Here is a 26,709-nt window from a genome sequence, read left to right on the forward strand (position 1 = left end):
TGCTCTGAGATCTTGAATGGGCCATGCGAGTGTCAAACTCAAAAACTTTTAAGCTCTCGTCAAATCCATTCGATGGTGCCTTACAGTATATGCATGCCCTTCTATTGCGAGATTGATAATTTCTTGTTGCATCAAACTATTGCTGCCACGAGAGAAAAAATTGGCTTAAAAAATATGGCAATGTTGATGGAAAGAGATTGAACATGACCATTTTTTTACCACAAATTATCTGGAAGGAGATTCTGGTGAAATTTGTTCTCCTTGTCCATGGATTGACAAGGTCGAACCGACCGACCAACAACTTGAGCTCTTATCATTGCTTGCTCATTGTGAAGAGTTGCAACAACCATTTTTTGAACTAGATACCCTCTAACAAGAGCCTGTATCTTAACCAATCCTTCGAGTGCTCTAAGAGCTTTTCGCGCCTGAATGCAACACATTGTTAGAAGTTGAATTCAAGTTCTAGTGTAGCATGCTATGAATTGCAGAGTGTGTCAAATATGTCAATAGTTTAAGTTGCCTGCGATTTACAACAATTGTTTTGAGCTTCATCAACAACTGTTTACAACAAATGATGATGTCATAATGTGTCTCTATGCAGGGTGAAGAAATGATAGTGGTAATTCCTTGGGAAGAATGATGGGAATTGGCTCTTAAAGATAATTCCAATCTACAGATAGTCTTGCTTCCCCTACATCTACAAATACGTACAAAATTTAACAACACTGTTGCGTGGGAGTATGCCCGGAGCATGTCTGGCAACCCTTATGGTTATCACAATATGATATTTAAACCTTAAAATAGTGCTTATGGTTTTAGAGAGTAGCATGCCATACTAATAAGATGAATGGGATGGAATTATGGACAGACTATTACACCGGTACCAACGATTTTAGTAATGTTATACTTAGTGCTTTTGTTGTGATATATGGATGCTTGTTTTTTTCTCTAACTAGAGGAAAGGTTCTTGCTTAACCAAGCAGTGAATGAGGCAATAAATATCTACTCTACCTCTTCCCTGCGTTTTTCATAGAAAGGACGCATCAAATTAGCATGCCTTTTTTATTATTATTAAGCTTGTTAGTTCAGATTTGAGTGATAGGAAGTCAAATCCTGAATGGCATTTTCTCCTTGCAGGTAATTTTTGTCATGTTTATGTGGACTAGATTGCAGCCAACATATTCTGCTAATATATGGAATGAAGCATTGAAGATATTATTAGTCATTCACTTTACAGAGCAGATGGATTCTCAAAATTGAAAGTCATTACTTCAACAAGAAAATCACCAGTAACGATTTGGAGATTGTGTCTCTGCTATTAGGGTTCATAAATTGGGGGTGAACGAAGGCTTGGTTGAGCAAAGGAGAAGACGCAATGGTGTGCAAAGAGTTCCTTTCAATGAAGCTTGCAATGGTGCTGCGATTTGCGTGGATGGGTTTCTTCTCTGGAGCGCGATTTAGGGTTGCATTGGGTTCTGTCGCGTGGTTGCCGACGGCAGGTTGCGCGAGAGGTTGTTGACCGCTGCTTGCCCGTGACGGAGTTTCAAGGGAGGAAATTTTTAATTTCAGAAAGAGGTCAAGGAGCAGAAGACGATGAAGGTGTCGACATTGACATGGTGGAGGATGTTGGTGTTGGTGAAGATGGCGAGGTAGAAGACCAGGGCGACGAAGAAGAATTTTTTTGCGGTGGGGATTCGTGTGTGACCAACTTTGCATTAAAAAATATCTAACGGGTACGAGAGTTTCTAAGTTTTCAAGTGGCGAGACTCAGCCATTTCACTTTATTTTCGTTTGTTTCAGAGGACAAAAATTATGATTTTTTTTAAGGAAAGAGATTAAAGCATATAAAATTTAAAATAGAAAAAATAAATAAAATTATTTGATAATTGAGAAACTAAAAATATATTTAAGTCTTATTTTTATAATAATACTGGATAAAATAAGTGAATATTTTGAATGTAGTATTATAAAATAATAAGTTAAGTTAATTCTGTCTAATTAAATGGTAATGAATATATAAAATAATTAAAAAAATTAAAGCATCTTTAAGTGAATGAAACCACAAATCCATCCACCCACCCACGAGGGTGTTATCTTTAAGCGAGTTGATTTACATCATTCCAACATTAATTGCATTTGGTGGCCCAGTTCAAGGACAATCATGCTCTTCTTTCTTTTCCTTTCTCCCACAGACTACTCTCCAGTTCACCGGATTCACCAACATATCACTCTTCAAGGATCCTCATGTCAGTTTGGCAATTAGTTTGGAACCCCTTCTTCAATCTACTGACAAACACATCAAATACATAGAATTAATTATAAAGTTAAAACCCTTTCCATGGTCTTTTATGTATACATAATCTCAATTCGATTATTTTGTTTTAAGATATCTTAATTTGGATCTTTAATTTAAAAATAGAATATAATTTGGTTATTTCTGTTAAAAAATATAATATAATTTGGTTATTTCCGTTAATACATAATTGACAAAATATAATGTGTTTTTTAACTTTTTTTTCTAATTTTTCTTAATTTTTTTTAAATTATTACGTATTAAATGAAAATCCTACACATGATAGAAATAGTGCAACGTGACAACACATGTTACCGTTGAAAAAGTATCCGCGAAAAATCTTAATTTAGTATTTTTATTTATATTTAGTCACACTTTAATCCTTTTTTTTTAAATTAGAACAAATTCATTTTTATCTAAATTAAAACCAAAATTAACTTTTATATAAATGTATAATGATATTTTTAATAAATTGATATTTTTATTAAATATTTTTAATAATATTAAATTTATATTTTATATTGAATTTTATTTAAATTTTATTTTAAATATTTATATGTTAATAATTTTCATATAAATGTTAGAATTGGTTTTAAAATAACAATATTGTAAATTCAAATATAAAATTTTCAAATAGTTTTATAACAATTTAAAATAAATATTATAATGATATTTTTATTAAATGATATTTTTATAATAAATAAATATTATAATTATTATAGTGATATTTTTATTAAAATTTATATTTTTATTACAATTTTTAATAAGATTACGTTTATTTAAATTAATATTTAATTTTCTTTAAATTTTATTCTTAAATTTTAAATATTTTAAAATTTATGTTTTAAAATAAGTTCAAGGTAAAATTTATATTTTACATTAAACTTTATTTAAAAATAACAATATTATAAATTTATATATAAAATTTTAAAATAGTTTTATAATAATTTAAAATAAATATTATAATGATATTTTTATCAAAATTTTACAAAATTAAATAAAGTTTAATGAAAAATATAAATTTTAAAATATGAAAATATCATATTTTATATATATATATATATATATATATATATATAAATTAAATTTGGTCTTAATTTAAACGGGATAAAATTACTTCAGTTTAAAAAAAATTTAAAATTATATTACATTATTTTTGCTAAGCGGTAGAATTCTCATTTATTCTCATTTAACACATGGCAAAAAAATTTCTTAAAAAAAACATATATTGACATGTGTCATTAAGTCAAGATCATCAGTATTAACAGAAATAATCAAATTATCACTACAAAAATAATATATTTTAGGAGGGGTTAGTTTCCGGCGGTTTTAGAAACCCCGAATAAATTCCGGCGGTTTTGACTAAACCGCAGTTACCCCCTTTTTTAATTTTTTTCAATTTTTTAATTTCCTTCAATTTTAATGAAGGTGCCTTTCATTTTTTCAATTTGGGGACTGATTATGAGTATGAGTAGGACTGATTATGTATCCCCGCGCCTTTCATTTCTTCTACCTTTCCCTGATTCTCTAATTTCTCCCAATCCCTAATTCTTCTACCTTCACTCATTTCTTCTACCTTCCCCGCTCCTTCTCTGCACCATCTTCGTGTTGGTCTCCCCTTGTTAGGGCTGAGCAAAGTGTCGAGGTGTGGAGGCATTTGTGGGTTGAGCGAGGCTTCGAGGCAGCGTGGAGGCGCCTTATTGTTCGTCGAGGTGCTCTCAGGAACTGAACTGTAGATTTGCTCTTGGAATTTCTCGCATCTATGGTTCACGCGGCTTAGAAAGCGGCGAGGTCACTTCATTTTCTCTTCGTTCATTTTCACTCTACACGTTTGTCTCCTGTACCTTAGTCTATTGAACGCGTTCATTGATTCGATTGTGTCTAACTCTTGTATTTTGCTGCTGTTGTTAACTCTTGTATTCGATTATGCCAACTACTGTTCCGACTGCCCCACATCCACCGGCAGTGTGACCTAGAGTTCGCGCTAGAAGAGGACAGGCTACTGATCCACACAGTATAGCTGAAAGAATCAGTGTGGAGCTAAAGTTGCAGTAGCCCTTGCCGAGAAAAGAAAAAATTGTGAAAGGTGAGCTTATACTTCCATAAGATATGTTGGCCAATTCATGTATATATGCCTGGAACTGTTAATAATTTGTCAATGCAAATTTTACTCAATGTAATCGTCAAAAATTTCTTCCATGTCAAATGTTAGCTTCTCTGTCTTCTTCATGCTATTAGATTTTCTTTAAGTAGAAAATATTATATTGAAGAAATTTATTAAATTACATTCCACTTAAGATATGTAGTCATGAGATATGAAACGCACACACACTTTGCGGAACTGCCTTTACTGCTTGTTGGAAGCATATCAGATGGGAGTGGAGTGGACATGTTGATGATGCTGTGTCCACCAGACCATCATAGTTGGTACACACTACATTCTAACTTAGAGCAAAGGTAGTTAGGATACTGAGTGGTTAGTTAGGTGGTGTTGGTATGAACAACCATTCAAGAGTTTATTACTATTTGGATTATAATTAATGAGGCACTCAACCTTCTAACAGAATTAAAAAAGTCTAAGTGTGAGCAACAAAATAAAACTCTGGGAATTTATGAGAAAGCGGAGAGTAATATCTGAGAATATCTAATGAAGCTTTTCATTTTCTTATCTGGTGAAATAAGCGATGAGACATTACATCTAGTGTTTGTTGTACAGTAGGTGAAAACTGTTACCACAGCTAACTAACTCCAGAAAAGCTATTCCAACTAACAACCTTGAACAACAACTAAGGCTTTCAGAAATAACTCACTTCTGTAATAGAATGTTATGGCCCAAGCTACTGACCCTTTAAGCCCAATTGAGCTGACAGACCAACTGGAAGCAGCAGGACCAACACGACAAACTGCATGCAAACGTAATAGTGTTAAGCTCAACTGTTTCAAGGGCTATGAACAATTTTAGTTTTGCAGAGAGTAATAAGAACAAAACTACCTGCAAGCGTGAGAAGGATTTCATTGCAATTTTGTTTTGCTTAGTCATGAAATTTGTCACACAATTCATTTGTGTAACATTGTAGGCACTATATCGCTTTGCAATATCAATTGCAATATCAATTCATCTGGGGACTATATGCAAGTTTAGGATTCAAAATACAATTCAAGTAAGTAATGTAAATTCAAAATACCATTACAAAGAAGGCATCCAAAATTTATTTATTGGGTAATTGTTAACTTTTTTACTAAAATCTGTTTTGAAGGCAAAGTTTGTAGTGAATTCCGATATTCAAATCAATTACATCTTGAAAGCGCTTAATCATAAATGGAGAGATTGTCGCCAAGAATTGTGGCAACAAAGAGATGATGGCACCCGTACTAGAGATGAATTGATTGCCATGGCTCCAGATGGCATAGATAGAGATCATTGGGCTTCTTTTGTTGACTATCGACTTGATGAAAGAACAAAGGTAAAACCTATATCTCTTTTCATAAAATTTTGTTATGATTTAATAACTTTTCTTATCACAATGTTAAGAGATTGCCCTAAAAAATAAACACAATAGGACAAAACAAACTCTTGCTCACACAGGGGGATCCAAGAGCATTGCAAGGAAGAGAGAAGAAATGGTGAAGTGTTATTTATCTTCAATTTTCTATTTCTCATAATATTTATAACATACCTAATAAGCATTTGTTATTTTTCATAGGAAAAAGAGTGTGGGCACAAAGTTAGCAGAGGAGAAGTTTGGATAGCTACTCATAAGACGATCAATGGAGCTTTTGTCAGTGATGAGGCAAGGGAAATTGGTGTAAGTTCCAATCTTTTTAGTATTTCTTATAATTGTTGTATTTCGGCATATTGTTTCATAAGGTGACTTTGTGATGAACACACCTCTTGCAAAAATTGGTGTTATTTTAGTCGTTGTTCATTTTAGTGCTTACTATTTTAGTACTTCTAATCTGTTTGCTTTTTATGCTTGCTGTGTGGTGTACTTTGATTGTATTTCCATGTTTATTGATTGTATTTTTTTGTACAATGCCACAATTTATTGTTGTGTGGTGTACATCATACAATCATGAAATAGCAAGGTTCTGAATCAACTCTTTAATGTACAATGCCACAATTCACTTTAATATCTTTCAATAGATTTAAAGTTTGGGAACCCCTTGAATTTCTAATCATACAGTAAATAACTATCTCATTCCACCAAAGTCAACTCCAATACCTAACAATCTTCGTGCATTCCTTGCCAATATCTTTCAATAGATTTAAACAAATATTAAGCTTTAGGCAGAGAATTGATTTTCCTATCCATGCCTTGTCAATATCAACTGTTTAGCCTTGGTACAAAATCAAATACATATTCTATTCTCTCAATACATTTGGGCTTTATATTATCAATTAGAATTAGATTGGGCTTTATATTATCTAAACGATAAATGTTATCATGCTGTAGCAGTGACGTGGTCCTGAATATAGGATAAAACAATATGAAATCTTAAATTATGAGATTATTGAAATCAATATAAATGAACATAAACTACTACTTCTGAAACTTACTTGGTATTTCTGATGCTAAGCCTGTGAGTATGCTTTCTATTGATGAGAAATCCATGACTGATCTTCGTTTCTGAACCGGAAAAGCTAAGTATGATCTTTTCTCTTTCTCAATATTCTCAACAAATTAGCTTTCTATGTGGAAATTGTCTTTATATAATGATTTCTTTGTTGGTTGGAAATAAAGGAAAGTTAGTTGTTTATTCTTAATATCTAATATCTTTTATCTTTTACTTTTTATCTTTTATAATAATGTGATTTATCATTTTAGCATTTGATTGTTTATTTACCGCAATGTTTTTAATGTTGGCATCATTGATTACGTTGTATGTAGGAAAAAATTCAAACATATGAATCTACAACATCATCTCAATCAAAAGAAATATCAAGTTTAGATTCATTGGCTCATGTTTTAGGAAGCCAAGAGCATTGTGGACGTGTTTGCGGTCTAGGTTTGGGTCCTTGCCCATCTAAAGTCTTTGGAGTCCATGCTCGTTCTCATATTGGATCATCTTCATCTACTCCTTCTAATGTTGAATTACAATCTCAGGTTAATGAATATTTAAATATTTATTTGGTTTGTTCCTTTTAAAATTAACATGTTAGGTATCATATTTCTCACTTTTTAAATAAATTTTTCTGTTATAGGTATCTTCATTAACTTCTTCTAATGTTAAATTAGAATCTCAGGTTAATGAATACTTACTTGGTTTGTTCTTTTAAGATTAACATGTTAGGTATCATATTTCTAACTTTTTAAATAAATTTTTCTGTTATAGGTATCTTCATTGACATCACAAGTCAATGAAATGAAGGCAATCATGACACTTTTGTTGCAAAATCATCAAGGTCCATTGCCTTCACAATTTGCAGTGTTTCAAAGATCATCGGTAATAATTGTTAAATTTATTTGTATGATTTTTTTATTAAATATATTATCGACTAACTATTATGTTATATTGTAGGTATCTGATCAAGGGAGTGGGCCAAACAATGGATGTAATGAAGAAAAAAATTAGATATTGTTATTGAATACTTTTATATGAGTCATACTTTTAGTATTGAACATCTATATTGAACATATGTAATGAACCTCTTTCTTTTTAATTTTTTATGTATGAACAATTAGTTGTATGAATGATATTAGGTTGAACAATGTAGTTTATTTTATACAATATTATTAAATTTTAGTTCATATTAATTTATTGTTTGTTTTGTCAATAAAACCATTTTTATTATAATCTAATTTTATTACAATAAAAAAAATGAACAATACAAATTCCCGGCGGTTTTGAAACCCCGGTAAACTAAACCATCAAAAGTAGGGGCGGTTTTGAGATAACCCCGGCTAGTTCCGGCGGTTTTTGAGTAGCCCCGCTATTCCCGGCGGTTTTCATAAAACCCCTGGAAATTCCGGCGGTTTCTACAAAACCCCTGGAAATTCCGGCGGTTTCTGGGAACCCCCGCTAATACTGGCGGTTTTTCCAGAACCGCCGGTACTTGCTTGGCGACGGACGTTTTCCCACCGGTTTTTCCAACCGCAGGAAATATGATTTGCGGGGGTTAAAACCGTCGGTAATATTTTAAAAAACCCCCGGTAAAAATACATATTTTTGTAGTGTATATTGCATTTTTAAAATTGAGAACTTAATTGAGACGACCACATATTGACATGTTAAGTTAAGATAATCAGTATTAACATAAATGATTAAATTATATCATATTTTCAAAATTAAAAGTTTAATTGAGGTGACCATATATAACATGTGTCATTAAATTAAAATAATTAGTATTAATATAAACGATCAAATTATATCACATTTTCAAAATTAAGAGCTTACGAGATAACTAAATTAAAATTTATGTCCTTGAGACATAAAAGAGTTTTAACCTAATTAAAATCTTTTATCTATTCACAAATACATCATATATACATATAATTAAATTGAATTTACACCCAATTATAAATTTTATTTACAAATCAATTTTTTTAAAATTGAACTAAATCTAAAATTCACTTTTTTAGAATAATATTAAAATCATATTAAATCTAATCTTATATATTATTTAATAAATTTATCCTATCATATTATTTATTAAGTTTATTATATTATATTATTTATTAAATAATTATTGTACACATATTACTATTTAGTTTCATTCGAAATATGTATAATAAAAAAATTATTAGAAATCTTACATAAACTAAAAACTAAAATATGTATAATAAAAAAGTTATTAAAAATCTCACATAAATTAAAAATAAATAAAAATATATAATAAAAAATTATTAAAAATCTGGACTAGAACTAAAAATAAAATAAATCTATAACATATAAACAGATATACATTCCACCTTACCACATTAAACTTAAATCTACCTCTAAAAAACCTTACCACCATGAGACTGAAATCTACCTCTAAAAAGTATTTTCGAGATATTTCAATGTAAAAAAGTCTGTTAAAAATTCTACATCAATTATAAACAAGACAAACTATGTAATATATATATATATATATAAGTAAATACAACTACGCCTTACACGATTTAGATTTAAAACTTGTGAAATACATAAAAGTTCATTCCAAGAGAAAAAAAAGTTAAATAAAACTTTTGAACTTTAAATTCAACTTCTGTCACAACATCGAAGTTCATCAAAGACTTTAATTATTTGCGTTAATGTATCCCAATCAACCAGAATTTAAATAAAACTACATGGTTATTGAACTTGAAAAGAGAGCAGAATGTTGAAAAAACACTGAACCAATCTGGAACTGCACCAAAACATGGAATATTACAGCAGAATTTATATAGCAATTGACATATATGATATTACTGCATACAAATGATATCGAATTCGAAGTGATGACTGCTTGTCCCAGACTTGACCATGATAAAGAAATAAACAGCAAGCAAATTCAGAAGAGAAAAATAAAGGAGGAAAAAAGCATCACGATGAGTGGCAGAAACATTGAAGAAGAGCGTTGGCCTTCACCATAGGGCACAGGAATGTAGGGATATGGAGGAGGAAAAGTATCAGGAGTTGCAGGAGTGCAACACTCAACATCTGCAGGAGGAGGAGGAGGAGGAGGAGGGCACTTGCTAGGGTTTTTCTCTTTTGGAGGAGGGGGTGCTCCATATATAGGGTAACCATAAGGTGGTGGTGGTGGTGGAGGAGCACCATAAGCAAGTGGTGGTGAGGGCTGTTCTTGACAAGGTTCTTCACATTTGGAGCAATTCAAACATGTTGTTGGGAATTGAGTAACATCATCCCCTGAAGCTTTGGATAGATATACCCAAAGGGTAATAACAATTGAAAGAAACTTTGTTGAAAACATATGGTTTCCCTTTTACCTAGAGAAAGGTTTAGAAGATTTTCAACAGCTATGAGTTTTTTCTTCATTCATCTTCTGTTGATACCAAGTTCAGATATACATAAGGTCTGTAATGGCTTCTAGATTTGTCACCCTTTTGCATATCAGATTGATGCCACATAGCAGAACATTTGTCATTATGATATTCAAGTAGTAAACAAATTGGAATAGGCTTCCATCACTCTCAATGCAGACAAATTATTAAATTGTTCTCTTTTCCTTCTCAACTGTTTAAAGTTTTCCTTTATTTCCACTGTTGCATCAAATTATTTTAACATCGGTTATTTTTTATATTATAATTTAATTTCTAAACTGAAATATATCAAGATAAAAAATGATGTTTTCTTTGGCTTCCGTTATGATATAAGCATAGTTTCAATTATTTTTAAAACTAAAAAAATTTAAAATAAAAAAAAAACTCTCGTTTTTGTTAAATATTATTTTTATTTTATCTTTAGTTATTTTATTTTTTATTTGTATTTTGTAACATCCCAAAAATATAACAAATATATATTATGGTAGTCCACAATTCTGATATAGAAGAACAGTTAGAAGTCAAACTTGCAGCTAAAGTCTTAATAATTACAGTCACTCCAAAAATGTCTATAATTTAAAACTTTAAACACCCATAAGAGTATTTCAAGATAGTATAACTTAACTAAGAAATCCTAAACAAACTAAGCTGCACCATCAACACCATCCAGAGCCTGCTCCAGGGGTACCTCATCCACCTCTGCTCACATCCAAGTGGATGATCATTGTAACAGAAACACGACACAAACAACAGACAAACACAAGAAGAAGGGTGAGCTAGATATACAAAAATCATGTTATACAGTCACACACACAACATGCATAGTTCACTCAAAACATGGTAAATGACATTACAAGACTTGTTGCATTATAAACCAACTCGTCCGGACTAGAATGATTGTCGAGCTATGGCGGGTTATACACTCGTGGTGGCCTCTACTGCTTTGCAAAGTCGTTGCCAATGGGTTCCACCCTACCACACTCACGAGGTTAGTCTGTTCCGCGCCCTGGAGCATACTGGAAGCCTCCAAGACTAGGACCTCCTGCTACTCTTCACCACATGGATCAATCCTCTCTACTTGAGAATGAAAGACCATTGGAGCGTCAGGAAAATCCCCAAGACTGAGCTACCATGCAAATCATTCTAAACATTCAAGGCACCACCATGAATCTTCTCCTTAAAGATCATGGAATTACGTCCAATAACATAGGGCACCACCATGTAACCTCCCTTTGAGATCCATGGAATTACGTCCATAACATAGGGCACAACCATGTGACCTCCCTTTGAGATCCATGGAATTACGTCCATCAATCATACTGTTGCACTTACGCCAATCACAACTTTGTTTCATACATACTTCCAAACTATAATTCACACACAATACAACATACCCTCAATCATGTTGCAAAATCAAGCCACCCAAATCAGTTATATAGACATACATACATCCTGGCAGTCAAACAACATCAAACAGCTCAAACAGATGAGGAAAAATGTGAAACTCACTGAACCAGGTCGCACAGCGCACCAGGGTGCAAGGCAAGACAGCAAAAATTCACACAGCACACCACCCTTGGTGCGCTGAGCGAATTTTCCTGACGGGGGGAGTGTTTTTCAGCTAAAATTCGCATAGCGCACCACCCTTGATGCGCTGAGCGAATTTTCCTGACATGGGGACAACTAAAATTCGCATAGCGCACCAAGTCTGTGCGCTATGCTAAACTAAAAATTCTAATACACATTATCAGACCCTAAACCCTCGCATAGCATCCCAAATTCGCTATTCAAATTAATTGACATTAAACTCATATCACTACTAGTCGCATAGCGACTAGATTCGCAAAGCGAATCACCAGACAGAGAACAACCTTCTCCAGTCACTCGCATAGCGCATCAACTCGCTATGCGAATGACTAAACAGAGAGCACCTTGCTCTGAGGACTCGCTATGCGAAAACATTCGCTTAGCGAGTCTGCATAATCTGCAAGACGCAAGTTTTGCAGAATTATGCAACTCACACACCCTTTACCATTTCTAGTCATCTTTCCCAACTTTTAACACCTCTAATTTGTAGTTTATACTTAATTAAACTTGTCTAGATGATCTAAAACCTTCCTATTACCATTCTAAAGTAATTACAACTCAAATTCAACTCTAAAACACCAATTTCCACCACTTAGGGACCCAAATTCAATTCAACCATTTTGCACCTGTTTTGATCAGTTTGATGACTCTAACAGGTCACAAATAACCTCCCTATATTGTCCCAACAGACTACAAGAGCCCTAGACCCTTAACTCTCAAATTCACTATCCCACTTCCTCCAAAATAACTCAAAACACTAATAATTCTCTTAACTTTCAACATACAGCTGCTACATCAAATTTTACTCATCAAACATCCTCAGTTGCAATCACACAACACGTTTAAAGCAGTTCACACAACATTAGTTCACATATTCATAGATGAACATTTCAGCACATATCATTCCATACACTCAAAACTTAAAAACGCAACCCAAACAGCACAATGATGCATAAATCAGTCCATACACCTAACATATAACAACTTATAAGAAAGTATTCTAACTCCCCTTACCTTAGAGTTGAACAGCACAGCTCACACACGCGTATCTAAAGTACCTTGCACTGTGAAAATGACTCAACAGGACCCTATGCTTCACCATTCAGTGATCAAGAACGGTTCTCAAAACCTAATTTGAGACAGAAATTGAAGGAAGAACCACTAATCACATGCAAAGTAGAATACTTGCATGTTCACAGCCCTAGAAACCACAGAGAAAGAGAAGAACACTCACCAGCTGAAACGGGAAAGTAATCGGTGATACTTGAAGCTCTCGGCGTCAGGAGTACCTAGGCACCACCTAATCGGACATGCAACGGCTGAATGAGAAGGAGTGGTAGAGAGAAGGAGGAGAAAATGAAGAACAAGTGGTCTAGAGAGAGAAAGGGCTGAGCTAATGAACCAGCTGCTCGAAAATTTGCTTTTTAAGCTTAATGGGTTTTAAGAGTCTGGCTTCATTAATCCAGAGTACCTATAAGCTCTTGCCACCTATTTTCAGGTCCTCACATATTTGGGGCTTAATCTACATTTCTTTAATTATAAATAGAAGATCCTTACTTGTATATTCAATATAAGAAAGATTAATCTCATACATAATTTTCATTATATTCAACGTGGTATTTGGAATCGGGTTCTTTTGAGAAATTTTTTGCTACTTTTGCTACTACACTCGTCGCTACCGGCAGTGGAGTGGTCTACCGTTGTCGACGGGGCCATTGTCTCCTACTACCACTACCAAAATTTCGATTTTTATCGATGATTACACGGTTTTGATCGTCTCGGCCAGGTGACCACCATGACGTCAATAATGTCTTCGTCGGAGCTCCTACGCACTTTCAACACCTTTGAAGTTGTGGATCTACTTCATTTTTCATCTTAGACAGTGATTTAGAGCATCGAGGTCGCTATTTTTCTTTTTTTGTATGTGGTCGCACGTCCTGTCTCCTCTTAGGCAGCTATTCAAAGTATCGATGTTACTCTTTTTTCTTTTTCAAGTGCCTTGATTGGGAAATCTTGAATTTTTAAGGTTTCTCTCTTGTTCATCCATGGTTCTTCCAATTTTGTTTCTTCTGATCTCCCTTTTGTCACCATTGTGTTTGACTCGTCCATATATATTTTTTCTCATGTAACAAAGATGATTTGCAAAAAAAAAAATTATATAGATTAATGTCCCTGATTTGTTGTTCAGGGACAGTCTTCTAGGTTGATATTTCGTATTCTATGTCATTTTCATAAATCATTAACAATTTAGTGTCATTTAACTGCAGAAGCAGATATTTTCACTAAGTCTTTATTTATTATATTAGTAAAAGCTTGATACATATAATGTGCATGCACGAACTTAAGGGAAATGTTAGATATATTATTTTTATCTATCTTTATATTTTATCTTTAGTTAGTTTATTATTATTTCTTTTTTTTTTCTTAACTCATATTTTTTCTATTATCGCAGTTTTCACTATATTCAACATCTTCTAAATAACAATCAAAGTCTATACTTCAGTTTTGAAAACAACTAAAGCCGTACCTAAAAAAATTATTTTCATTCAATAACTCCCTAATGAACCAGAACAAGCAACAAGAAACAAACAATATAAATTTTCATGTGATTTTCATGTTTTCACGATATATATATATATATATAAACCATATTATCATATCAATTTTAGAATTTAGAATGAAACCTAGAAACAATAACTGAGTTCAACAACCATGATTCAAACCTAAACAAATAATAAACAACTAATGAGAACCTATAAATAAAGAAAACAAACTGAGAGAGAAAAAGCAAGAAAAGAAATCAAAAGAAAAGAAAAAAACCTAGAAATGAAGTTTGCAGGAATGAAACAATGTTACACTAAAAAAAGTAACTTTTCTAAAAACTAACCATAAGAAGAATAGGCTTAAATAGAACTAAAGTTATAATTGTGTAAATATTTTCAAAAATATCACTAATGACATTTTTTAAATTATTTATAAAATTATACGTTTTGATTTTTTAAATAACTCATGTCTATCATTGTGAAATTGTTTACAAAAGTGTCTAGTATAGATTTAAGTTATTTTAAAACCAAAACCTATAATTATATAAATAATTTCAAGAATGTCATTGTATTTTAAGATGCTTTGTTTTAAATGCATTTTCTAGTGTTAGTTTCCTGGTGTTTATAAAACTCATATTTCAATGTAGTAGCTCGTGCACTACTGAAAATAATGTAGTTTCCTACCACATGTAATAAAATAATTGGACAGATAGATGAGTAAACAAGCATTACTCTTTCAATTATGATAATTGGTCTATCAAGTTATCAAATAATCAGTGAATCTAAATACATATAAATTGTAAAATTACTACATAGTTATTCTCATATTAGGTATTATTCTAAAAATTAACAATGATGCTTCCAAAATAGTTTGATATGCATATCAAATAGTATAACATACAAAAAAAGCACACAAAGGCTAATGATTCAAATACAAAAAGCATACAAAATTAATTTTCTACAAAATTATCCTCATAAAGAATATAGAGGAAAACATTTTAATTCTTGAAATTATAAAAAATAGTTGTAATATATAGCCATTAAAATTAAAAAAATGTCAAATAAACTCTTGATAGTAAAATTTAAAGGGGTCTAAAATAAAATCCTAAAGATTTATTTGATATCTTGCTAATTTCAAACGTTATAATGTCAACATATCATAAATTCGAGGACCACAATGGTAATTTACTTACAAAATATTCACAATTAAATAAATACTAGATATTCAAGATTTTGTGCAAAATGTTTTAGAAAAAAAGTACATAAAATCCAAGAATCAACCTATTAAAGTTCATTTCTTCTTGTATCTCCATTTTTTTTATTGCAGGAAAATTTTCACTTTGTTCTTAAAAGTGATTTGTCAATCATGTAATTTGAAGGTGTTTTTGATTGTCAGATTATGCAATTAGGGAACTGTTTTATTTCTGAACTTTGAATTTGAAAGTCAATTTTAAAACTTTTGAATTATATAAATTGAAAATTATTTTTTTCATAAAAAAGCTTCTTGATTGTATTCCACAATTCAAAAGTTTTGTCTGATTTACACATAGCAGAAACTTATTCTTTTCAAAAATAAAAAATGATTTTTAGATTTTACAATCTAAAATATTTTCTTAATCTATAACGCACAAGGATAGCAACAACGGAAGAAGGTGAATGATAACAGAAACGGAGAAGTTGGTCTTTAAAGCACTCAATGGGGGCGCATATGAAAACTGTAGGGGTGCAGAAAGAAATTATCTATGTTAAATTGCTTGGCCCGAGAATTAACCACAGAGGGCCCAAATTGAGTCCACAGGTGCCTACACTCTCTCGTTCACAAGCAAGAAGAAGAATGGGTGTTACTCCTTCCACCACCACAACTTGTTTCCTCCACCACCCCATTCCCCTTTTACCTTTTTCTTTATTTTTTCATTCCTATTTTACCCTTATTAAAATTTTATGGTTAATATTATTTAAAATCTCACATGGACATTCATTCTCTTTATCATTCTTCCCTCTTTCTCTTTATTATTTTTCCCAGGTTGTCTCTTATGTTCCACTACCCTTGGGTTGTCTCTCATGTTTCACTTCTTCTTCTCTTTTACAGAATTGTGACGTGAGAGTGTGGTGGACTTTATGTTTAGTAAGATTGAAAGTGGGAAAAACAATTCATCTTCAGCCGTGAGTGTGGTGATGCTTCAAGGTGCTGGTTCAGAGGCGTGAGAGGTTCAGAGGTGTGAAGGTGCGTAATAAAACCCTAAAATATAAACCGTATAATCTTTAAACGGATGTGAGCATCCGTCAATGGATGTCGACATCCGTTTTCCCTTAAACGGAGATGCTCACATCCGTCTAAAGATTATACGTTTATATTTTACAGTTTTTTTTATATTAATTTTGAAGATATTTAAATAATATAATTTATATTTTTTTATATATTATTTTTGAATAATGGATATGGAGGAAAGATGGAAGATGAGAAACAGATGTGATAGAGTTTGGGTGAGAATCTGAGAGGGTTGGGAGGTAGGTGAGAAGGAGTAGAAAGATAGATTTTAGGGTTAAAGTAAATAATTAGGATTAAAAAGTAAAACGTTATTTTTGTAATTATAAAATATTAGTTTTGTAATTCAAAAAATATGTAATAAAATTGGGGAGGTGGAAGAAGAAAATGTGGTGGTGGAGGGAGTAACACCCAAGAAAAATAGATCGTGAAAACGGGTTATATAAACCACATAATTTGACCTAAGCAAAACCTGTAGATTTGCAACTCGAAAACTAGTAGAAATAAAACCTGTTCCATTCGCTTGAATTGTTCATAGAGTTGCTAGAATTATAGATTGAAGAACGAAACATAGGTTCGAAAAAGTTCAGAAAATTCTATGACATTACCTTGATTAAATCACGAAATTAATATTCTAAGAAAAATTTAATAATCATCAGACAAGAACAGAGACTCCTCATTTAAGCATCAGATGAAACACATTCAAGTGCAAACAACTAATATTCAACGGTCAAATACCATTAATCTTAATAATTAAAATTTAATTCAATAATCAGAAAATGCTAATGCAGGAATTCCAACATGTTCTCCAAGAAAGAAACATGAAAATCAACTTTTATGAATGAGAAACGTTGACTTGGAAAACTCAAGAAGTCTTGTCGAGGTCATGGCCGTTCAAATACAGACAATTCAACTCCTCCACGAAATATGACGAGACAGGCCTCGGAGAGAATCCATCATACACATTTTCCACCTTTGCCATGCATAATTCTATCATGTACTTGAAGGGTTCGTGCATCTGATTGAATGGTTGCTCAGCAAATTCCTCGAACGGCATCCACTTTGGCACAAAATTCAAAACACAGCAAAGAAAATTTTACCACCAGCTATGCACATTCAAATATGCTCCTAAATGAATGTTTGAACATGTAGATATTGGTCATATGATGTTTGAACAAGTAAAGTGGTTGGTCAAAAGTTTTTTCTTTTCTTGTAACATATGATGTGTTTTCTGTTAATGTTTTGGTCTTTGTTGACTCAAGGTGAACTGTGATAAGGTTGATAAAGTGATATGCATGGTAAGGTTGAGGAGGGAAGAGGATTATCCATTGATTTTATGTCACCTTTTTATTTTCTGCATCTATCTTTCTAGGGTATCATCTAAGGGTAAAAGCAGTAGAAAAAAGACATGATTTGACACAGTAAAACAAAAGTACCTGAGCTGCTTCAATTTCCAGATCTTGCTTTTTGATGTCAAAAGAAAGAGGACGCAGCATGCAAACAAAAGATAGATCTGATTTTCCAAAGAATGAATTGTGTGTGTGTCTGAAAATCATAAACATGAGAATTAACAACACTAAACAACTATTAACAAGACTTTTCTTTCCAAATTAGAACAAGTTTCATACCTGAATGCTAGTACTTCAGTAAATTCTGTATCAATCTGAACAACAATGAAACAGACCAAAATAAAGGACATGACTAAAATACAATGATACTAACATTATACAACATGTAGGAATGCCATTTTGTTCTGTGATACTTACTCCTGTCTCTTCTTTCACTTCTCTGATAGCTGCTTCAAAAATCTCCTCACCCTGCAGGAACGAATCCAAATTTCAATTTTGCTGACAAAATAGTACAATATTTTGGAGAATAGATGGAATTTGTCTTTAAAAGTGTGCATACTGCATCAACCACTCCAGTAGGTATTTTCCAAACACCAATGCCATGGAATCCACCTCTTTTTTCCTGGACCACAAGCACCTACAACCCCACCACACCCCAAAACAAAGCTATCAAACAAAGAAAAAGGAATACAATGCTAGCATGAAACAAGGTTGATTGTTAGTAACAAAAAAGATGATCTACATAATTTTTTGATCTCGTTTCAGACCTCTTTCTTATCATTCAAGACAATTGCGCCAACTCCTACACAATGGGAAGCATTTGGAGGTATTGTGCAGCCAGTTTTGGGAATCCAGTAAACTAGCATTAGATAGTTTGGCTCTGCATGGTGGTACCAAAATCCTTCCTGCAAGTAGCACAACACAAAGCAAATCTATGACCAAATTATTATCAATCACCAGTATCAAGATTTCAATCAATTTCCTTAGGTTCAACCAAATATAATTTGATGTGGTAATCTAACACTTTAGTCTACTAGCTACCCCAAATGACAAACTTTGACACAAGATGCATTACAGATAAGAGACAATATTAGATCATAGCTATAATTTTGTTATTAAGGGTTTGTTCTATTTTACATTATTACCACAAGTTTTTCTTGGTACTGAACCTGAGCTGTTGTATGCATGATGCAGAACCATGCTAAAAATAGTTTACAACAAAACTTTAAGAAAATAGGGGGAAATTACCTTAACAGCAGTTTCAACAAGATTAACAAGCTCGATAGGTAACTTGATCCAAACGCCATCTTTACCCTGAAATGCATACCAAACTTTAGATAAGAACTTTGAAAAGTGTAGCATTAATGAGTACTTTGAAAAGTGTGGTTTGCTTTTGTCTTTTTTTGGATAAAAGTATTCATCCAAAGAGAAGATTCATCTTGAGTTCAAGCGTGTGTTTGCACATTATTTAATGATCGGTTTTGAGGTGTATGGTCAACAGAATCCCTTAGAAGAACTACATTGGCTTCAAATTTTGACTCGTGTTAAAGGGGTGCTCTTTTGTCAAACACATGATATCACACAACCAGGTGCATTAAACTACCTACTAAAGAGAGAAAGTGGCCAACTATTGCAAGTGGAAATTGGCATCACAAAATGGATAAACCTTTTCAGATGAGAGCTCAATGCAAGAAAGTACCATTGTAGGCTCTAGATCATAATTTTCACCTGTTTTTTCCAATGTAAAAGCGAAGATCTAAGCAAAGTAGCAAAAACTTCAGAGTCCATAGCCTCTTTTAAGTCCACAATGACTCCTCCATGTGCATCATTGGTGGCTGGGAGAATTTTAACGCATTCATATCCACTCTCACAAAGTCGATCCCCTAACAGTGGCGCTGGACTGGCTGAGACTGACATGGACTAAACTGCACAATACATAAAAAAATTGTAGAAGTCCAAAAGGAAGTTCTGATAAAATAAAAAATTTGAAAAGTTGAACACTTATGCAGCATCTAGATTCTGGATATAGCTCCAAAATTGTTGCATCACAAAGTTGTACATTGTCTAAACTTAACAAACTTCACAACTGCATAAGGGGCTCCACCTAAGCTTTACAGGGAAACTTTTGGTGGAGATTTTCTATAGAGTGGCAAGATTGTGAATCCATGAATCATACAATGAACTATAGACTCACTCTTCATCCAAACCACTGATTTTGTTTTGAAAGTTCCATTCCAGATAACAAACAAACTATATCCAAATCAGTGTTTACAATTGGTTTCAAGATGGTTCAACCGAGTCTGCTTATTCTAAAAATCCATCACAGAATCTGTATACTACATGTTACAAAATACCATTTCAAAATCATTCTATATCAGTTTACTCTAGAAGTTCTCACTAAAATAAAACAAAAGAAAAGGCAGATTCTAGAAAACTCTAGTCTAAACTAAATCATATTCAGTCTGAGACAACACAACACCACACCAAAGCCAAGATGGCCTGGCACAAACAAGTTCCACAGATAACTAGAATCAGCTAGCACACAGCAGTGTGACCAAGAAGAACCGCACCAAAGAAGATTACCTTGAGAACAAACTCAAAAAAGAGGAGATTAACCGAAAACTTGAGGATTCAAAAGGCTAAAAAGTTTGGAAGTGAACAAAAGGGGACCACAGGCACAGTGAACAAACACAGAGAGAGAGAGCACTAGGTAGTGGAACTTGGAGAGTTACAAGTAATGAGGTAGCAATTTATAACAACACGCTTACTCTGAGTTTCATAAGTGCGTGGTGACGTGTTTCCACTGCACCCTTGTGATCCAAGGTTTTGCCATGTTTTGAATTCATTATTAGCCTCCCACATCATAAACTTGGTCTCTGACCAGTAGCGATAGCTCCTGTTGGGAATTTAAGTGTGAGTCTAAGTCTTACATTTGATGAAAATAAAAAAATAGAACACTGAAAGACCTGTTAACTTATTATTTTAAGGTTTTAAGTAAGGTTTTAAGTAAAGAATGACATAATTTTTTATATGATTGGACTTATATTTCATTGGTGTCTCTGAATCCTTGATGAACCTCCTACCCAACAACAGCCGGTTGGGTAGTCATCAGCAACTCCTTGCTGCAGTATGAACAAGACTATCCCAGAAGCACGTAATTTTGAAAATGTTATATCCCTGTACATATATATTTTTCAACAAGTCCGAGTTCCTAGTTCAAATCTCAAGACCATTGACCCTATGTTTACCCTTTTCTTAGACATGTGATTTTGAAAATGTTATCACTCTGTACACTTTTTCTAGCAAGATTGCTTTCAGAGTTCAAAGCTTAGAAGAATGGTTGACCCTCCAAATACTGTTCCTGCAATTATTTATATGGGCAAGAACGTACCCTCAAAACACAGCAGATGAAGGTGGAAAATTAACAAACTATGATCGTGTAAGCATATTATAAAATGGTAGTTCCTTGAACAGAAGAGAATGGTGAGAATGACAGCAAAAGAGTCAATTGAAAGTAACCCACAAGTAGGTCTATGGAATGGGTAATATGGCACCACTAAGTCAAGAGATGGTAACACACCATCCCCACCCATAGTCAAGAAAAGGTAAGGTAATCAACCACTACAAACTCTAACACATCATAACTCCATCACCTCTTTCGTATTCAACATCGTAAAATTACAACTTTACAACATTCAATCAAAAATTACAACTTTAAACTCCCATCAACATGTATAAAACACCCATGTTTGAATTTTATTCGATCAAAGTATTCTTACAAAAAAAATAATACTTTGATAGTAACAATTTTTTTTTATTCATTTGATTCTATTCTTTTTTAATTATTTAAATATAAAATTTTACTTTTTTTTTATAATTATGTCAAATAAATATAAATATATGTTATTTCACTTTTAGTCTTTTTACAAAAGACATTGATAGTGTTATTCAGATTTCTTTACCCCGAATCATTTTTTTCATTCTCATGCCATATATACATCAAACTACATTTACTAAACTAAGATTAATCTTGTACTTGAGAATAGTTTGAGTAATTTGTACAACTCACTGTATTATAATTTTGTTGTTCTCATTATACACAAAAAATAATAATATTTTACAAATAATAAACTTATTTGAATATATATTATAAAATTACTTAGAACTTAAATAATTAAACTTATATTTGGTCGATCATATATTTACATATTATATACTCATCAATTGATGTATTGACTTTGAAGTTAAGAATATTCTTCCAACTGCCCCTAATAAGCTATTAGATAATATGTTATTATCTCCAATTATCTCAGATGGATATATCATCCTCACATTATAGATATATGGTTCGATATCAAACCAAACAGTATCATAATCATTATGTATTCTATCCTTTCTTTTTTTAATTCTCAATTTGACAACTCAATCTCAAAGTTTAGAATTAATACTACACAAAGCACTTTTTTTTTTCTTTTCAGTATAATACAGAGGAGGAGTATTTTTATGTATGGATATACCTTATTAACGACAGAGGTTTCTTTAAATTTTGATATTATTGTTGGGTTTTTAGTAGATTTATCGCAGAGTTTTAATAAAAATAAAACATGGTTATATTGACATTAATTCTAACACTTGAATCGAAAATTATATATTTATGAATGTTTTATATATTATTCAACTTATTTATCTTAATCTTGTACTTAAATAATAATATTCAATACAAAAGTATAAATTTATATATTACACATTCACAGTTTTTCAAAAATTTAAATAATTTTTATTAAAAAAAGTATTTCTTATGAATTAAGAGATACTCATTAAATACATGAGTACATAATGTATGTCTACGTCAATTTCTATTTACAACATTACATTGTTGATCCTTATTTATATATGTGAAATGTCTACATATATATAAACACACGTCTATGATTAGGTGGAAACCACAGTCACAAATACAAGGATAAACAATTTACATTGAATCATAATACATATATAATTTTATTATTATCAACTTAATTTAAAAAATTTGTAACATATTAAAACAATATACCAAAAATTCTAGATAAATTCATGTTTATAATATTTTATAAAAATTCAAATAAATTTATGGGTCAGGATAAGCTAATAATCCACTCATTTAAATCTCTAAATTTATTCTTCCAACTACAATAAATCAAATCCTTATTTATCATATATATATATATATATATATATATATATATATATTACAACAATTAATAAATAATAAAACTAAATAATAGAAAATATTAAAAAAAAAGTTATGATCACCTTACTAAATTAATTAAACAAAAATGAAATTATGAACAACTCACTTAAAATGAATTAAATAAATCAAAATAATAAATAAAAAAGGAAATTATGAATACCTCACCAAATAAATTAAATAAAAAGAATAATAAATATAAATAAAACTAAGGTTATAAACACCTTACTAAATAATTAAATAAACTGAATGATAAATATAACTAAAAATAAAATTATAAATACTTCACTAAATAAATTAAATAAATAAAAATAATAAATAAAAAATTTAGATTATTAATAAATTAAATAAACAGAATAATAAATATAAATAGAATAAGAATAGGACATATATAATTAAGATAAATAAATATAATAAAACAAAATATAGAAAAATGATAAATGTATCGTTTTCCTTATTTCAAGAATTTATAGCCAAGTAAAACCCTATTCACCATGAATCATTAATTCCTCCTACCTCTCTTGATTCATTTTCTCTTTTCTTTGGTATTACCTCCTCTACTTCGATGTGAGACCTAGCTCTCATCTTGAGTGACCTTCGCTATGTTCTCAAGCCTCCTTTTTACTAGGGATATCTATACACACGTTTTTTGGTTTATCTACTGCAAAATGGTTAAACCAGAAAATGACATGATACCATGCTCAAGCAAAACTATTCCAATTCGAAAAATGTGCCTGCAAACAATTTACATTAAATCGCGTTCGTCCGCCTCAGCAACATTTGAGCTCTAAACATTTTGATATGGGTCGAAGGATCTTGATGGCATGTCAACATGTTCATCTTTGGAAAGACACACTGAGGTGAAATGGCCTCGTGTAATATTTCTTCTATAAATGGTTGGAAGTATGTTACTAACTCTATTCAAATTTATACAATTATTTTAAACATTAGTATAATTTCAAGATGTAGTCATTATTTGCATGTTGGGGAGTAATGAAAAACTGAAATAAAAAAGAAAAAACACAAAGTTATGCAAGTTATAGATAGTTCATATAATAAATGTGTAAGATAAAAAAAAATGAAAGAGAAAGTGGGTGTACGATGATATATTGAATAATGATTCTTTGACACACCTAAATTTTTTATACTCATTTGACACTATTCTTACTTTTTACTCTCTTCTCTCTTAAAAAATACAAAACTTTACACTTTTATGACCATTTTACACTTCTATCATGTGTCAAAATAAATGTAAAAGTGTCTCATGGTACCATTTCTGATATATATTTCCATGCATAATTAGTACTTTTACTTTTTATTGTTATCTTTATCTTATTTGACATTTTATCTGAGAATGAGTCTTGATTGTACATTACACCACATGTACAAAAGTAAATTAAAAAAAAATTTGAAGATAATAATATTTATTCTATTATACAAGAATAACTCGATTAAACAGTATTTTTTAAATTTATGACTAGATTATGCAAAAATAATATAAATACATATTATGTATTAGAGTTAGAAACTCACTTTAAATTTAAAGTATCTAAAATTGTTAATCATAAAATATTTTTATATAAATAAAAAATTTATAAGAAGTTTCATTATTTTAAAACAATTTCATTATATCGTTTTGATGTTATCTTTAGGTGTAGAAAGGGGATACCTTGCGAGTTAAGAAGCATTTGGCTTTTAGAGTTGTTGAGCAACTTTGTCAAAATAAGGAAAGTTAGTTTTTAATTTCTTTTGAGTGTTCTTTCTAAATTAATGAATGCATGTTGATGATTAATTTCACGTTGGAAATAAACTTTATCTGTTTTGATGAATTGGATTTGCAGTAAGCATGACTGATTTGACTTGTATAGTTTGAATGTTTGAATGTTTGATTCATGAATTTTTGTTGGTTTGTGTTTGGGTTTGTGTGACTGTGAGCAATTGAGCAAGCAGATACAAGTTTTCATGTTTAAAATTGTTTTGAATCATTGTTAAAAGAGTATTAATTTGAGCAACTGATCAAGTCAAAATTCACTTAAAATTAAAAAAATTATTTGTTGTCAATTGATACAATGTAGTACTAGCTTGTGATGTAGGTCTGGAAGTATTTTAACTTCGGGAAGTTGAGCGTCAAACTGTACCGTTGAGTGCCACTTTTTGCGAATGCTTTGGCACTAAGCGACAACAGTGCACCACTGAGCACTATCTTTACACTGCAAGTATGGATCAATTTAGCTACATGCCATTGAGCGCTAGAATGTGTTGAGTGCAACGTTTTGCGAGAAGAATGACACTGAGCGCTATAACTGTAATGCCACTTTATATGAAAGGTTTGGTGTTGAGTGTCATCTTTGAGCGTCAGTTTATATGTTAGATTTGTTTTCTTTTGTCGCTGTTTGAGATAAATTTATAATAGGCTTTATGTATATTTATGATTATTTTTGTGTTTGATTAAAGTGATAATATGGTTGAGGACATGTATTATGATAGTGTTGAAAGAATTTCAAGGAAAAATTCTTTGTGGTGATGATCTTAGTGTATGTATTGACATATTACTGTAAAGAGATATTATGAAATTTAATAACTAGAGTAAAATGAGTTATATGGTGAGAGTCACAAAAGGTCATAAACACTAATAATTCTTGTTTATGACTTTCTAGAGCATAAATATTAGTATAAGTGCGTCCCTATAGTGAATTTCAATGTAAAAAACATGTATTCAGATGATTGAGTCAACTCTTTATGTGAATATACATAATTTATTGTATTTTATATATACTTAGTTTATAATTAATATAATTTAAATAATTTAGAATAATTCTTTTGAGTAGATAAAAAGTTGAGTAATGATATGTATTTAGTGAAAGACGAAAATGTTACTTAATAATTCTATACTTTCCTTGTAATTCTTTTGTATAGGGGTTTTCTTTTTCTCAAAAAAAGAAATTAATGTAATCCATAGTTGATTTATATATATATATATATATATATATATATATATATATATATATATATATATATATATATATATATATATATTATAGTTATTATTATAATTATTATTTTGGATTGTTGTATTAATATTATATATGCTTCTAACTATTTATTGTGATTTATTAATTTTATGTAGTTTTATTTAGTAGTTTTATTCTAAAGTTAACTTGTTTTTTTTATAATGTTGTATTAATATTATTCACATAATATCAATTTATAATTTTATAATATGCTGTATTAATATTATAAATTTTATAATTAATTTTTTTTAAACCAAAGCATAAAAAAAATGTTTGGATTGTAAAGGAAAACTGGAAGAGTTAGGAAGAAAAGTAAAGTTAAAAAGTGGATACCTTAAATCCTTACAAAAATACAGATTTCAAACCTTGATAAATAAAAAATTATTCACATAAGAGTGAAGATTTATTCGAAAATAAAGACCTAACTATGTATGTTATTGTAACGTCCCGATTATATACATCATTCATA

General features: G+C 31.2%; 2 protein-coding genes across 2 annotated transcripts; one reads left to right on the forward strand and one right to left on the reverse strand.

The window, feature by feature from the left end:
- The first annotated feature begins 1,375 nt into the window (after nucleotides 1-1,375).
- LOC148198622 (uncharacterized) lies at nucleotides 1,376-7,867 on the forward strand. The gene is made up of 10 exons (XM_088115881.1): nucleotides 1,376-1,414; nucleotides 1,500-1,649; nucleotides 5,371-5,454; nucleotides 5,551-5,757; nucleotides 5,828-5,917; nucleotides 5,998-6,099; nucleotides 7,183-7,398; nucleotides 7,497-7,538; nucleotides 7,628-7,738; nucleotides 7,814-7,867. The coding sequence occupies exons 1-10, from the start codon at nucleotides 1,376-1,378 to the stop codon at nucleotides 7,865-7,867; spliced, it is 1,095 nt and encodes a 364-aa protein (XP_087972007.1).
- A 9,503-nt stretch (nucleotides 7,868-17,370) lies between these two features.
- On the reverse strand, nucleotides 17,371-20,734 carry LOC124839000 (nudix hydrolase 2-like). Its single transcript, XM_088092160.1, has 9 exons — nucleotides 20,586-20,734; nucleotides 19,731-19,927; nucleotides 19,251-19,316; nucleotides 18,770-18,907; nucleotides 18,562-18,639; nucleotides 18,420-18,470; nucleotides 18,282-18,316; nucleotides 18,090-18,198; nucleotides 17,371-17,713 (listed from the first exon to the last, which is right to left on the reverse strand). Exons 2-9 carry the CDS (start codon nucleotides 19,917-19,919, stop codon nucleotides 17,519-17,521), a joined length of 861 nt encoding a protein of 286 aa, XP_087948286.1. The 5' UTR covers nucleotides 19,920-19,927; nucleotides 20,586-20,734; the 3' UTR covers nucleotides 17,371-17,518.
- Between the last annotated feature and the right edge of the window lie 5,975 nt (nucleotides 20,735-26,709).

Source organism: Vigna umbellata, chromosome 5 (genome assembly GCF_029865625.1).
Source record: "Vigna umbellata cultivar VRB3 chromosome 5, Vumbellata_1.0, whole genome shotgun sequence".
Lineage (NCBI taxonomy): Eukaryota > Viridiplantae > Streptophyta > Magnoliopsida > Fabales > Fabaceae > Vigna > Vigna umbellata.